Source organism: Pagrus pagrus (assembly GCF_965226575.1).
Source record: "Pagrus pagrus genome assembly, chromosome: 7".
NCBI lineage: Eukaryota > Metazoa > Chordata > Actinopteri > Spariformes > Sparidae > Pagrus > Pagrus pagrus.
In genome coordinates this window covers 807,715-821,940 of record NC_140191.1, presented here as the reverse complement: position 1 = coordinate 821,940, position 14,226 = coordinate 807,715, and the positions used below count along the sequence as shown (strand labels likewise).

The following is a 14,226-nucleotide window of genomic DNA, read 5'->3' as shown; positions in this document are numbered from 1 at the left end:
ACAGCAGCTGATGGAGACAAACACCAGCGCTCCTCTTGTGTTTACAGAGCGTTGATGTACAGAGTCGTTCTCTCAGCTCACAGGACGAGTTGAACTTTCACACTGATGTGAATTTCAACCACCAGGCTGGGAGATCGTCTTCGTCCTCGTCCTCGTCCTCGTCCACTGCGTCCTTCAGAGGATGCAAATCAGCAGAAAGTCGTTTGCAGTTTTAATCCTGAATTCAGTTCTTCATCGGTTAAAAACTACAATATTCACAAACATCAGCTGTGAGGAGTCTTCAGCAGCATCTCTTTCTGCTTCTGGACTAAATAAACCCAACGCTGACGGTCTGGTCTCGGTCTCACCTGAGGTGTTCTGGATGATGACGTGAAGACATGAGTCAGTAGTGGATTAATAGTAAGATGCAGGTGAGACTGTGAAGACACTCTGTGTCTGATGAACACACCCTGCAGTGAAGGCAGCAGCGCTGGTGGGAAACAAAGTGTGTGTGTGTGTGTGTGTGTGTGTCTGGAGGAGGGAGGGCTCGGTGGAAAGTATGAGTCACGCTGCCTCTCGGCCCCTCGAGGCCACCTCATTTCCTGAAGTCAGCAGCTGCTGCGTTCACAAACATCAGCAGCAGGTTTTCATCCACAACCCTGACAAGAAGTCCTCTGAAGGCTCAGAAGGATGAGACGAGATTCACCCTCAGACACACGATCACATATTGTTACGTGGGCTCAGGAGCAGTAAATGGATCATTTGTTAATGAACAAACAGCAGCAGAACTTCTTTGGACCGGGTTGTAACAGCTCAAACCAAATAGGGCAGAGAAGAAATGTAAGAAAAGGTCATGATGTAAACAACAGCTGGTCCTCGGACCTCAGAGACCGGAGGAGTGCGACTTCTACAGCTCGACAGTCGCAGCGACAGGTTTGTCGTACTCCTGCAGTTTAGTCAGGTTTAGGAAAACATGGTGGTTTGAGTGAAAGTAACCAGATTACTTCTGTAACTTCAGTTACAAACACCTTCATTACAGAGGTAATCTGTTACATTATGTATGTGATGTAACTTCACTACGTTAGTAAGTTCAAATAACTCAGCGTTGATTTCTTTGGTTTCACACGGGAACAAAGTTTACACTAGAGTTTATTTTTGGCAGAACTACTGGACCCGCTGTGAGACAGGCAGAATAAAAGCACATGAATGCAGTGACCCTCTCACACGGGCTGCAGAACATCTCGTTCCTTCCACCTGCTCACGGTGCTCAAGTTACCTGAGCCAAGACGCTGCCGAGCATCAACCGTAAGTATGGTTCATAATGAGCTGCTCTCAGGATGGAGTTACAGTATGTGGTCGTTTCTCTGATGAGGACAGGCTGGACACTAAAGATGATGCGGGACGTCTTGTTCACAGTTGGTGGTCCCGGGTCAGAACTGTTCTTACTGATAGAAACCCTGAATAAAACATGTCACTGGTGTAAGTGGAGGCCGACATGACCCGTGTGAGTAACTCCAGTCAGAGGTAATGAAGTGAAAACTACATCAGGAAATACTAAGCATCAGAAACTGAACCTTTTTATGGGCCCGGGTTTGGACATCTTGTCAGGACGCCTCCTGGGCGTACCAGGTGTACCAGGCACGACCAACTGGGAGGAGACCCTGGAGCAGAACCAGAACTCGCTGGACGGACTTTATATCCCATCTGTTCAGCCTGGGAACGCCTCGGGATCCCCAGGAGGAGCTGGGAAGTGTTGCTGCTGGAAAGGAGGTCTGGAATACCTTTCTAACCCTGCTGCCTCCGACCGACCCGACCCGACCCGACCCGACCTGACCCGGATAAGCAGAAGACAATGGCTGGATGGATGGTGTCACTGGTGTTATGGTGTTACTGGTGTTACTGGTGTCACTGGTGTTTGAATGTCTGCAGGTTTCCAGGCAGCTCAGAAGAATCTGAAGTGAGGAAACGTTGCCACCTGCTGGACAAACAACTGAACATCAACACCTGTGATATATTTAATTTGAAATAAACAAATAAAAACACGACAGATAAATTATTGACACGTGTAAATAAAAAACTCTCATATGACTGAAGTTTATTACATGTTAATAATTTGAGCAGCTTTTATATTGAAGGAGGTTTAATTTAAAACTAAACATTTTAATAACTTGTAAAGTAACTAGTAACTAAAGTTGTCAAATAAATGTAGTGGAGTAAAAGTATAACAAGTAAAGTACCTCAGAAATGTAACATACTTAGTTACTTTCCACCACTGTACATAAGATGTGTAAAAACTTCAACAGTTCATTTTCTTCACATGAAGTGTTTCATGTTAAAAACATATTTACCAGTGATGGAATGTAACTAAGTACATTTACTCACTTAAGGAGAGTTTTGAGGTACTTTCCACTCCACCACAGTTTGGAGACAAATATTTTACTGTTTACTCCACTAGGCTACCTGTATTTGATAATTGTAGTTACTAGTTACTTTACAGATTACATGTTGCATCAGAGTAGAACAGTTTTTTAATTCATTTGTTTTCTCATCAATCAGATCAAAAAATATCAGTCGACACTTTAAATAAATGCATCAGTTACTTTTAGGCTGTTGATACTTGAGTATGTTTATCAGCGAGTACTTGAACTTTTACTCGAGTTTGACTGTGTGTGTGTGTGTGTGTGTGTGTGGGCTGTGAGAGGGAGGGGTGGGTCCTCGTCAGTCTCCATGGAGACGGGATCAAACACGGAAGTCGTCTGCTCAGTCAGCTGCAGGTAAACAACACAACAAACATGTTTATTGATCCTTAACGAGACGATCCGGCGGCGCCTCGCTCTCCGTCTGTTACCGGACAGGGTTCGGTTCTGTTTCAACTCTTACAGCGAGCAACGAGCTGAGCAACGAGCAGAACAACGAGCAGAACCCCGCTGATACGCAGCCTGTTGACGGTCGGCTCGATGACCTCTCCTCCACCTTCAGTTAAAGAACATTAACTCATTGAAATCTTCTGAAAACACCGTGTTTCCATTATCGGACAAACCAGCGAGAAATCTCAATATAAAGTTTAACCTTCAAAATAAAATAACGTTTTTAATCAACGTAAACATTTTTCACAATAAAGTCAGTAGAGAGCTGAGGTCACACAGTGACTCTGTTAACTTACTGTAATATTTAACATGTCATACTGACTGATGGAAAGTAACTAAGTACATCTACTCAAATACTGTATGTGAGTACAGTTCTTGTACTTTTGTATTTCGTTGTCAGGTTGTTACTTTGTCTGACAGTTTTAGTTACTAGTTACTTTTCAGATTGAGATTTTACATTTACAATCGTTTTGAAGATTAAAGCCAGTGACGTCATAGTTTTCAGCCTTTTTGACTTGTTTATAGAGCTGAAGCCCCGCCCCTTCCAGTTAGTGAAGTTTGTGAATGAAGAGAGACAGCTGATGTATTGATCCTGAGACAGCTGATGTATTGATCCTGTTGAACTGGGTCATCAATCACACGATGTTTGTCAGTTTGTTGTATTAAAGTCAAACCTCATGTAGTTTTGTGTCAAAGCGCTCAGTGAACTACATCCTCTTATCAACACCAGAACCAGAACCAACACCAACATGGAGCCAACTGGGTCAGAAAAGCTTGTAAACAAGATGAACATCACAATAAATCTGCTTATATTGACAACTGCAGTTCTGGTTCTGGTTCTGGTTCAGTTCTGTGAGCTGCTGATACACAGGAGCAGCTCTACAGTGTTCCAGTTAGGAGACGACGTCACTAACGACGCCGTCGGCTGTGACGTCACTGACGGCACTGTTGGCTGTGACGTCACTAACGACGCCGTCGGCTGTGACGTCACAGTCTGATGACAAACTGACAAACATCATCTGTCTCTCTTCACTACAGAAACAGCTCTGATCAATAAGGTCCATGAGGGAACAGGAAGGGGCGTGGCTTTGACCCTCGTCTAGGTGAAAACTCGATTCTGATTGGCTGGAGGGTGTCAATCACTGCCTCAGGAACTCCTCGAGTAAACTTCCTGATCACCTTCCTAAATGAATACGTCACATCCCGTATCTGCATCAGCTGACTGTAAACACCTGGGAGTTAGAAATGAAGTGAATTAAAACATATTAATATCTTCATTACAACATGAAGTGAAGTCCTTCAGTGCATCATCCTCCGAACACCACCGGGTGGCGCTGTAACACACAACAACAACAACAACAACAAGCCCACAGTGTAGTAAATTATAAAGTGTGTAACCTCCAGGCTGAACAGTCCATAAGTAATGGATTACTCCTACAAAGGTGAGTAAACACGGTATACTGCTCAGCTCTGTGCCTCAGTTGTCCCTGATCATCTGTATCGATCTGTGAACAGCTGGCGGCTCAGTTAGCTCGTCTTGTTGTTTAACGCGCTGTGAAATCATATTGTTTGTCGACTGTCAGTGCTGTTTCTTGCTAGCATAACATTAGCTGTCTGGCTAACAGCTGAGCCGGAGCGGACTAGCTTCTCTGCGGTTGCCAGGTCGTATCCGAGGTCCGTCCTATTTCCTGGAGCGGGGAACACGTTTCCATCACATGAGGACAGATGAGACTGTTCAGGAATCAGTCAGACCCCCAGGTGTTGCTACAGCAACCGAGTTACTGCTCGTGACGAACTGCACGTTTTTATATTTTATCAATCGATCACTTGTTTCGATACACGTAAAAACAAACGTCTATACAGTGGAGTCAAAGAGGAAATCACACGAACATGCCTTCAAAATAAAGTATAGTAAACTAAGTAATCTGACACATTTTCAGTCGTTTTATTCTGCAAATGGAAGTTTGTGTTTACAGTATATTTTATTGTACAGGTAAGAAACATACCTGTTATAAGTAAAGACAGGTGAGATGTTACACTCATTTACATGTTTATAAATAATTCATTTCTATTTTTATTTTGTGCTTAAAACATCGATACAAATACAGTTTATATACAGAGGTGTAGTCTGTAGTCCTAAAAACCGGAAATCAGTTAGCATGTTAGCATGTTAGCACTCCCTGTCCCCTCGTCTCAAAGTCTGAGTGTGTTGAATGTGTTTCCAGTTAAATGAGTGTAATCAGCTGTGAGGTCACCACAGGCTGAACTTCTCCAACATTAACTCATCATTAATCTCCACAGTTTAATTATGAAGCTCTTCATGTGTTAAAAACAGTTAGCGGTTGCTAACAAGCGTCTGAATGAGACTACAGAGGTTGTCGGGGACATTAAACGTCCTCACAGCGAACACGGAGACTCGTCTCCTCACTAGTCCGTCTTTACAGGCCCACTTTAGTTACACACTGTTCTCACTCTGACTTTACAACTTGTGCATTGATCAGTTTATAGAAACCTGGATAGTAATTGTGCAGTAAGACGCTCAGTGCTGGAGACGTTTGAGTCATGTGACCGTGATGTCATCTGTTTGTAGCCTAGCATTAGCTTCTTACTGCTACACATTTAATTTACACTTCAAACATCACAGAGTGGAGTTCATCTGTGGAGATTATCTGATGAACAGAACCTGGACGGATCAGAACCTTCAGATTATTTTCTGTAATAATCCAGAATCCAGTTCAATAATCACAGAGGAACCAGAGAGATGCTAACTGCAGCTAGCTGCAGACACACACAGCTACTCTACAGCTCTCTGTTGTCTTAATGTTTCTTTCTTTTCATTAATTCTGAGTATTGACACCTCGTCAGGTAATCAGGTACCCCTCATGTAATTTATTAGTTTATTTAAAGCACCATTATGTAACTTTATTACCTTTAAACTATCGGCTCCAGCATCATGTTGGTGGTTCAGTGTTTAACAGGCTGAATGGTGTCTCGTATGTGACGTCAGTGTGAAGGGAGGATCACAGCGTTACATACATGTTTACTTCAACATACATGTTTTAACACGTAACATTGTTATGACGTCATGATGTTGGTTTGCAGTTAGCACACATTACACCTGACACACTGATACAGTGGTGTTGCACTCAGAAACTGAAGGGGGCGCCAAACCACACAAAACGGTTTCTTCCACACTCTGTTTCCTGAACAGAACTTTAAAGGTTCTGGTGTCAGACTGTGACTCCACAGACAACATGAGGCTGAAATGACAAACACCAAAGTTACTGAGGTCATTTATAAGCAGACAGATATAACCAGAATGTTAATGTCACAGTACACGTGTCCTCGCCCCACAGGTGAGCTGACAGGATGCTCAGGTTTCAGGAGGTGGAGTCAGACCAGGCTCCGCCCCCTGGCAGCGGCGGTCTGGTTGCCAAGCGATACAGCATCCTGCAGAGTCTGGGCCGGGGAAGCTTTGGATCAGTTTATCTGGTTCAGGACGGCAAAGCTGCAGACGGAGAGGAGCTGTGAGTAGATTCAACACAACACAACAACAACACAACACAACACAATAACAACACAGCACAACACAACAACAACAACAACACAATACAACACAACACAACAACAACACTGGTATCCAGGAGCAGGTGTGTTGTTAGCCTGATCTGTGAACTGACTGCTTCTTCCCAGCTCTGTTACTTGTGTTAACAGCTCTGTTACTTGTGTCAACAGCTCTGTTACTTGTGTCAACAGCTCTGTTACTTGTGTTAACAGCTCTGTTACTTGTGTCAACAGCTCTGTTACTTGTGTTAACAGCTCTGTTACTTGTGTCAACAGCTCTGTTACTTGTGTTAACAGCTCTGTTACTTGTGTCAACAGCTCTGTTACTTGTGTTAACAGCTCTGTTACTTGTGTTAACAGCTCTGTTACTTGTGTTAACAGCTCTGTTACTTGTGCTCTTTAACATCTGAAAACATCTTCACACTTGTTCACATCATCATCTTGTACATGTTGCACTGAAACCAGCCTGGAGGCCTGGAGGGTCTTTAAAGACTTTATTTCTTAACAACTGTCACCTGAAGAGTAACTAGTAACTCAAGCTGTCAGATAAATACTTGCCTCTGACTCGGGTTATTTACTCCTGCTGTTTCTCACCAGGATCTCATGTTTGTAGCCGGAGTCGACTGTTGTCTCGTGTCTGTGGTTAATACAGTGTAAGAACAGACACACTGAGCTCTAACCAGCCACTTCACTGCAGCAGTCCTGCAGAGGGACACTAGAGGGCAGCATCGGCCTGTGAAAGCCCTCTCACACACACACACACACACACACACACACACACACACACACACACACACACACACCTGTACTGAGCAGTCAGTGTGTGTGGTTGTGTTTGTAGTGACACCTCTAACAGCTGATTTGTGCACATACAGACACAATTATTCATTATTATCTGCTCCTGTGACGTCACTGATGTAATCTGAGTACTGATACTCGAGTGCTACTCCTCCATGTTTGTGATAAACTGGAGGATTAGCTGTTCATCTATGGAGCTTTACTTATTGATTCAATTCATATTTGAAATAAAGGCTTTGTATTTGGACTTGAGGAGGCAGCATCCTGATTAATGAATATGTAATTACTGTCGTCAGTCATGACAACATGATTAGTTTAACGAGGGACTTCCCAAGTTAATATTGAGGATCAGTCCCCAAATGTTTGATTAATATTAATCTGACACATTTAAATTACAGCTCTGACCTTCACACCTGATTCAAAACTATTAATCAGCTGAAATTATTGAACAAAAGTTTAGGTGCAGAATTGAAACTCACTGAACTGTTGTGAGTTAATGACGTTTTCACTCTGCTGTGATGACGATCATTAGCGCTGTAGCTTACAGAGTCGATGGCTGTGGGACAGAATCTTTTCTCATTCTCATTTTCACTCTCACACGCAGCGACAGTCGCTCCTCATGTCACCTGCTCAGGTAGGAAGTGAAGAAGTGAAGCTCGGAGCTGCTGAGCTCCGTGTTTGTTTTCCATCAGCTGACTGTAAACTACAGTCTGACTGTCTCATGCTCTCTGTGTCTGTCTGTCACGCTCTGTCGCTTCACCACACACACACACACACACACACACACACACACACACACACACACACACACACACACACACACAGGGTCTTGGCTGTCTGACTCTGGATGGGAGTCAGCAGCAGGATTTACTGAAGCTTTGTTTCCAGATGACGGCAGACAGGAGCTTCCTGTCTGTCTCTCTGTGTGTCTCATGTTCAGTCACGACTGGTGTGAGCAGGACGACAGGTGTGAGCAGGACGACAGGTGTAGGACCCAAACTCAGACTATGAAGGCAGATCATTGATTTATTCACAAAGATTCACAGCCTGCAGCAGCGTGAGGCCGACAGACAACAAGAACACGTGAAGTGGATTACATGTAGCGAGGAGGAGGAGGAGGAGCTGAGGAGGAGGAGGAGGAGGAGGAGCTGAGGAGGAGGAGGAGGAGGAGCTGAGGATGAGGAGGAGGAGGAGGAGGAGCTGAGGAGGAGGAGGAGGAGGAGGAGGAGGAGGAGCTGAGGAGGAGGAGGAGGAGGAGGAGGAGGAGGAGGGCGGGAAGGCTCGAGTTTATGATTTTATTTCTATATTTTCTTGGGTTGTGGTTCTCCCCAGTCACCAGAATAAACGGTGACAGTGTGTGTTCTTCAAATCACACATATGTTGAAACTGTGTTCAGCTTCATGTTGTGACAGCCACGTGGTTCTGCTCTGGTTCGGTTCAGTCACAAACACCACTCGGTCAGGATCCATACCCGGTTCTGTTGCCACAAGCAGGACTGGGAGGTGCTGGGGAGTGACAGCAGGTGTGACGTGTGGGTCAGTGAGATAATGAGGAGAGGAAGACGAGTCTGAAGCAGCAACAGAACCAGAAACATGTCTGCAGAGGAGGAACAGGACCGACCAGGCTGGGACATGTCCATCCTGTCTGAGGTGGGAAGTCAGAGACGTGATGAACATGGAGGAGGTGAAGGATCCCTCAGGTCCTGGTCCTCCTGTACCGAGCAGGACCATGCTGTCATCCTGTGTGTGTGTGTGTGTGTGTGTGTGTGTATGTGTATGTGTGTGTGTGTGTGTGTGTGTGTCCAGATGCTGTGACTCCTCTGAGAGACGTTACAGACTGCTGGTCTCTGACCAATCAGAGCTGTGTGACGTCATTAAGAACGAGGTGCTACGATTGTCTTCAGATGTGTGTATGAAACCGCCTCGCCGCGGCAACGTCAGTCCTCATTCATGTTTCCATGGTTACAGTTGAGGGGTGTTCTGTTCTGCTATTGGTCAACGACAACAACACAGCATGGAATTGTTTTAATTCAGCGAGAGGGCATAAAAAGTCATCACGTGTCAGGACGTGTCAGGACGGGTCAGGACGTGTCATCACGTGTCAGGACGTGTCAGGACGGGTCGGGACGTGTCAGGACGGGTCAGGACGGGTCAGGACGGGTCAGGACGTGTCATCACGTGTCAGGACGTGTCAGGACGGGTCAGGACGTGTCAGGACGTGTCAGGACGGGTCAGGTACTTGTGTAGAAGTAGAAGTACTGATTCAACTTCGTAATACAGTTCAGCCTCTGAGATGTAAAACTCAAAGCATTTTGAATCCTTGTAGCATTTGTATCTTAACAATAGAACACACAAGATGTCGGCTTCTGGCCCGCGGGTCATCATTGAGTTTCAGTTTGGGAAAAGTTTCAGCGCCGCTGGTTTAGTCTATAAAATGTGAAAACATTTAGAAAAACCCTCATCACAGTTTCAGAGCTCATAGTGACGTCTTTAAATGTCTTATTTTGTCCAACCAACGGTCTAAAACACAAAGACTTTAGTGTCAGAAATGACAAAGAGAAGCGGGTCAGAAGCTGGAACAAGACAGTCAGTGTTCTTTGGGTCGACTGATCGTTACGGCTCCACTTGAGACACAACATGTAGATGAACTGAACCAGCATCTCATGTGGTCTGAAGCTCAGTCTGGACTGTTGATGATGTCGTGGACTCTCATTGGTCCGTTCAGGAGGATGAAGGTGAGGCGAGCTGAGCGGGTCGATCTGCAGCAGGTGGTTCAGTCCAGTGTTCTGCCTCCGCTGCAGGACGACCACGAGAAGAACCACGAGGAGTGTTTGTGTTGTCAGAAAACAGATGGTGAGTCTGTCTTTGGAGCCATCATCGCTGCCCTTTAACCACCTGCCTGTCCTCACCTGTCCTCACCTGTCCTCACCTGTCCCCCCACCCCCCCCCGCGGCTCTCCTCTGCTGCCACATTAAGACGTGGAGACCTCGTCGACACGTCAGCTCATAAATCTCTGAGCGCAGATTCTGTTCTCGTGTGTTTGTCAGAAAAAGTTCATCTCATCCTGACGACAGAACCGAACCCAACAGGAGGAACCAATCAGAGCGTCTGATGAGTCGTGCTCTTCACTTTGATGCCGGCTGTCGGATCTCAGTTTGTGGGCCGGTGGAACCGCAGAGCGAAGCTTTGAGCGGACTTTAGCTTCACACAGTCGCTCAGAGGAACAGGAAGTCTCTTCCTCTCTGAAAACATACAACTTCCTGCCTGGAAACACGAGAGGACGAGGAAACCTTTCTTTTGTTGACGGCAGGTCGGCTGCAGGGACGTGGTTATTTTGTTTTGTTCTGACCAATCAGCACGACTCAGTCAGCGCTGGGAAAAAGTACAATTCTGAGGTACTTGTACTTTACTTGAGTATTTCTGCTACTTTGTACTTTTCACTCCACTAGAATTACCTGATAACTTTAGTAACTTTCAGAGTAATAAAACAATAATAATCATGTAGTGAATTATGATGTGTTATTACATATTAAGACATTTAGATCTCCAGAGGGAAACTGACGAGCTGCCCAGCAGCAGACAGTCATGAAAACGAGCTCGGCATCATTAAAGTGATGAACACACTAATGTATCAATAATTATGATTCAATAATTAATCAAAAGCTTCAGGAAAAGATCTGAGAAACAGTCAAAACAGAAACTCCTGCAACCTCCAGATTCACTGCACGTCCTCTGGTGTCTTTGAGAATTTGCATCATTGAAGTAAATATTGAATGAATGAACATTAACTGTAGACGAGCGCCGTTCAACTTAGCTTCGATATTTGACTTTATAATCGTTTTCAGAATAAAAGCATGTTTATTAAAACGTAAAGTGACTGTTAGAAGTGTGATATAATGATATAATATCTCCATCATGTGTGGATCACTGAATGAAGACAACATGGAGGTTTGATGAATCACGGTGGAGGAAATCTGCTGTTTTTTTATTTGTTTGTTGTTTTTCTCTTCATTATAAAACTCGAGTGTCCTGAAAAGGACGACACAAACTCATCTAATGATTATGAATGTGAAGTTCTGCATGATGACACATGGCCTGGGCGGAGCGGTCCCTCTGAGGGTTCTGGGAGCAGCTGTGTGACCCAGCTGATGAACGCTGTGTCTCTCGCCTGTTTGCACCTGGACTTTCTGTTTGTAGCTGCTAAATGAAGTGAGGAGCCGGCTGAGGCTGCTGCAAAGCCTTCTGGGACCAAAAGTGTCTTCGGTCAGCGAGCACGGGGAAAACTTTTCCCAGATTACTTCCTTTCTTCCTGTTAGTCGGGCCGGTCGCGGCCGAGTGTCGACGTACTCGTGTCCCTCCATGCTCCGGCTGAATACGAGCCGCCTGCTCCCCAAATCTCTTCAGTGTCATTTTCTGTGGCAGTAAATCAGCTCCAGTCTTACGCAGGCGAACAATTCAACACCATCTCACAATCAGGCCGCCATTTTGGCTCTGTGGGTTGGCTGGGAGGACGTCCGTCACATTCAAGGCTCGTAGATGCTGCAGGAAAGGTCAAGGGTCACTGAAGACGGACCTGATTGTGTCGGCCGCTTCAGTCTTCACTCAGAACTTCAGAGAAACCTGGTCAGCAGATGTTGAGACGTCTCACTCTGGACCAACGTGGACGGACTGAAATCACCAAACGATTTGAAGCCACAGGACGTACTGGTTTCTGTTTTGTGCCTCCTCTGTCCTCGTCTCCTTTGTCCTCGCCTCCTCTGTCCTCGCCTCGCCTGTCCTCGTCTCCTCTGTCCTCGCCTCGTCTGTCCTCGTCTCCTCTGTCCTCGCCTGTCCTCGTCTCCTCTGTCCTCGTCTCCTCTGTCCTCGCCTCGTCTGTCCTCGTCTCCTCTGTCCTCTGTCCTCCTGCTGGTGACCTTTTTTACAATGAAACTATATATTTGTGAGGAGTTTCTAAAGATTGTCGTTCTTTGAGCTGCACCATTTAAAATGCTTCAGAGATGTTTACAGGAGCTCTGACGTCCCGTGAACTCGTCATAAACAGTCGGTGAGCTGCTGTGATCTGCTGCAGAGTGATCGATCGCTGCACTCTAAAGTTTCCTGCGTCTCGCTGCCCACCTGCCCCCCGCTGACACCCCCCATCTGACTTAATGTTGTGTCAAGAGTGTGTGTGTGTGTGTGTGTGATTTATTTACTTCCTGTTTGGCATCTTCTGCTCAGCGTGTGGGCGGAGCTTCAGGCAGACCTCGGCCTCAGTGAGAAACAAAAGTCTTACAGAAAGTCAAACACCTGCTGGAGAGACGGCAGAGCTGGAAACGCTCTCGTTGACTCCCAGAGAGACGTCGAGCCTGGAGGACACAACTTCATCTCCCCCGCCTCCCCCGTTATCATCTAATTGTGATGTTAAAGCGGGGGAGTCGGAGGGAGGAGGGACGCCTCCTGCTGCTGCTGTGATGCAGCAGAGAGGCGCCCGCTGAGAGGTGGAAATGATTTTCTTCCACTTATTTTCCTGCGTTGATCTGATTTATTTCACGTTGTTTGCCCTGAAACCTGCTGCCGTCACTGCAGGCTGATCAGACTGATGTTCACCTGAGCAACAGGTGAGAACAGAGAGCTGTGATGCACACTGAGGAAACACTCTGCTACAAGGCAAAGTCCTGACTTCAGTTAAAGTATAATCAGTGTTTCTTATTATATCTGATGTTTTGCGTGTTCAGGTCAAACTTGAGGATCATTTCCTCCTGAGTTACTTTCTGAGTTTGATTTTGGAATAATTTGAGTTTATTCAGGTTTCTTTCCCCAAACAGCCAATTTACTGTGTCAGCGAACAGCTGAGTGTGTTTAAGTTGAGGTGAAGTCAGAACTCAGCAGAGACTGGTTCTGGTTCTGGTTCTGGTTCTCTGTCTCCTCTCTGTAACGTTCTGTTCATGAAGTCCATGTCCCCTCCAGCTCCAGTCAGCAGTCAACAGTACAGAACAGAACCACCCGACAGTGGAGGTCGGCTCCGGGTCACTGCTGCAGTCAGGCTGATCAACAGGAGTGAAGATAAATCCACGTTTTAATCCCACAAGTTCAGAAGTAACTGTGAGTTCTCCTCCCGTCGGATCAGAGCAGAATCTGATGTGACTCCAGGTGTTTATTCCTCCGGGAGGTCTGGTCCTCATGTTTCTGTAGCGTGTCCTGTGAGGACCACGTTTGTGTTTTCAGCTTGGTGACGATGTATTTTCCGGCTGAACCATGAAGGTTCTCGACACTTATAGAAACAATTCATCCTTCAGTTTATCACAAACATTCAACATCTGCAGCATCTGGACATCAGTGGACACTGAACAGTAACCAGTAACTAAAGCTGTCAAATGTAGTGGAGTAAAAAGTACCATGTTTGCCTGAGATGTGGTGGAGGTAAAGTTGCATTGAATGGAAATATTCACGTGAAGTACAAATACCTCGGTGAGTCTTCTCTCCTCTGCGACGCTTCGACTTCGTCACAGACACGACAACACAACAGACAAACTGTGAGTCCAGACAGGAAGTCGCTCACTGAGTCCGTCCACAGTTTTCCCGCTCTGTCGAGGCCACGAGGCTGCTGGGAAACCAGAGCTACAGCTTTAGTTTATAACGTGCATCCAGAAATGACTTTCCCTCACTTCATTCGCTCCTCTGTCGTCTGAACGGAGGGTTTTCTCCTCTGCGGTGTGAAGCTCCTCACCGAGCCGCGAGCGACGACTCTCTGTTGCTATGCAACTAAAGTGGAAGTCCGTTTGAAGTGTGGCGCTCTGATTAAAGCTCAGATGGTTCTGAGTTTCTCCGTGAGAAGAAAAAAACACAAGCTGGGCTGTCGACAGCTCCGACTCCGAGTCCAGAACAGAAATAATAAAATAACAACAGCTGTGGATCCGTTACGATGGTCGTCACACACCTGATCTGAGTGTTTACAGCCCTGATTCACACAAACACTGAGACACAATCTGATCCGGTTATAACACGATTTATTTAATGTTTCACTGATTTTTGTAAAAAAA

At 45.8% G+C, this 14,226-nt stretch overlaps 1 protein-coding gene across 1 annotated transcript in view; it reads left to right on the top strand.

Annotated features, from left to right (window-relative positions):
- Positions 1-2,729: 2,729 nt before the first annotated feature.
- nek11 (NIMA-related kinase 11) overlaps positions 2,730-14,226 on the top strand; it is a 47,557-nt gene continuing 36,060 nt past the window's right edge. Inside the window, 3 exon segments of the mRNA XM_084356302.1 lie at positions 2,730-2,753; positions 3,885-4,288; positions 6,203-6,373. Of these exon segments, the coding sequence (XP_084212428.1) occupies positions 6,216-6,373 (158 nt within the window). The 5' untranslated portion in view covers positions 2,730-2,753; positions 3,885-4,288; positions 6,203-6,215.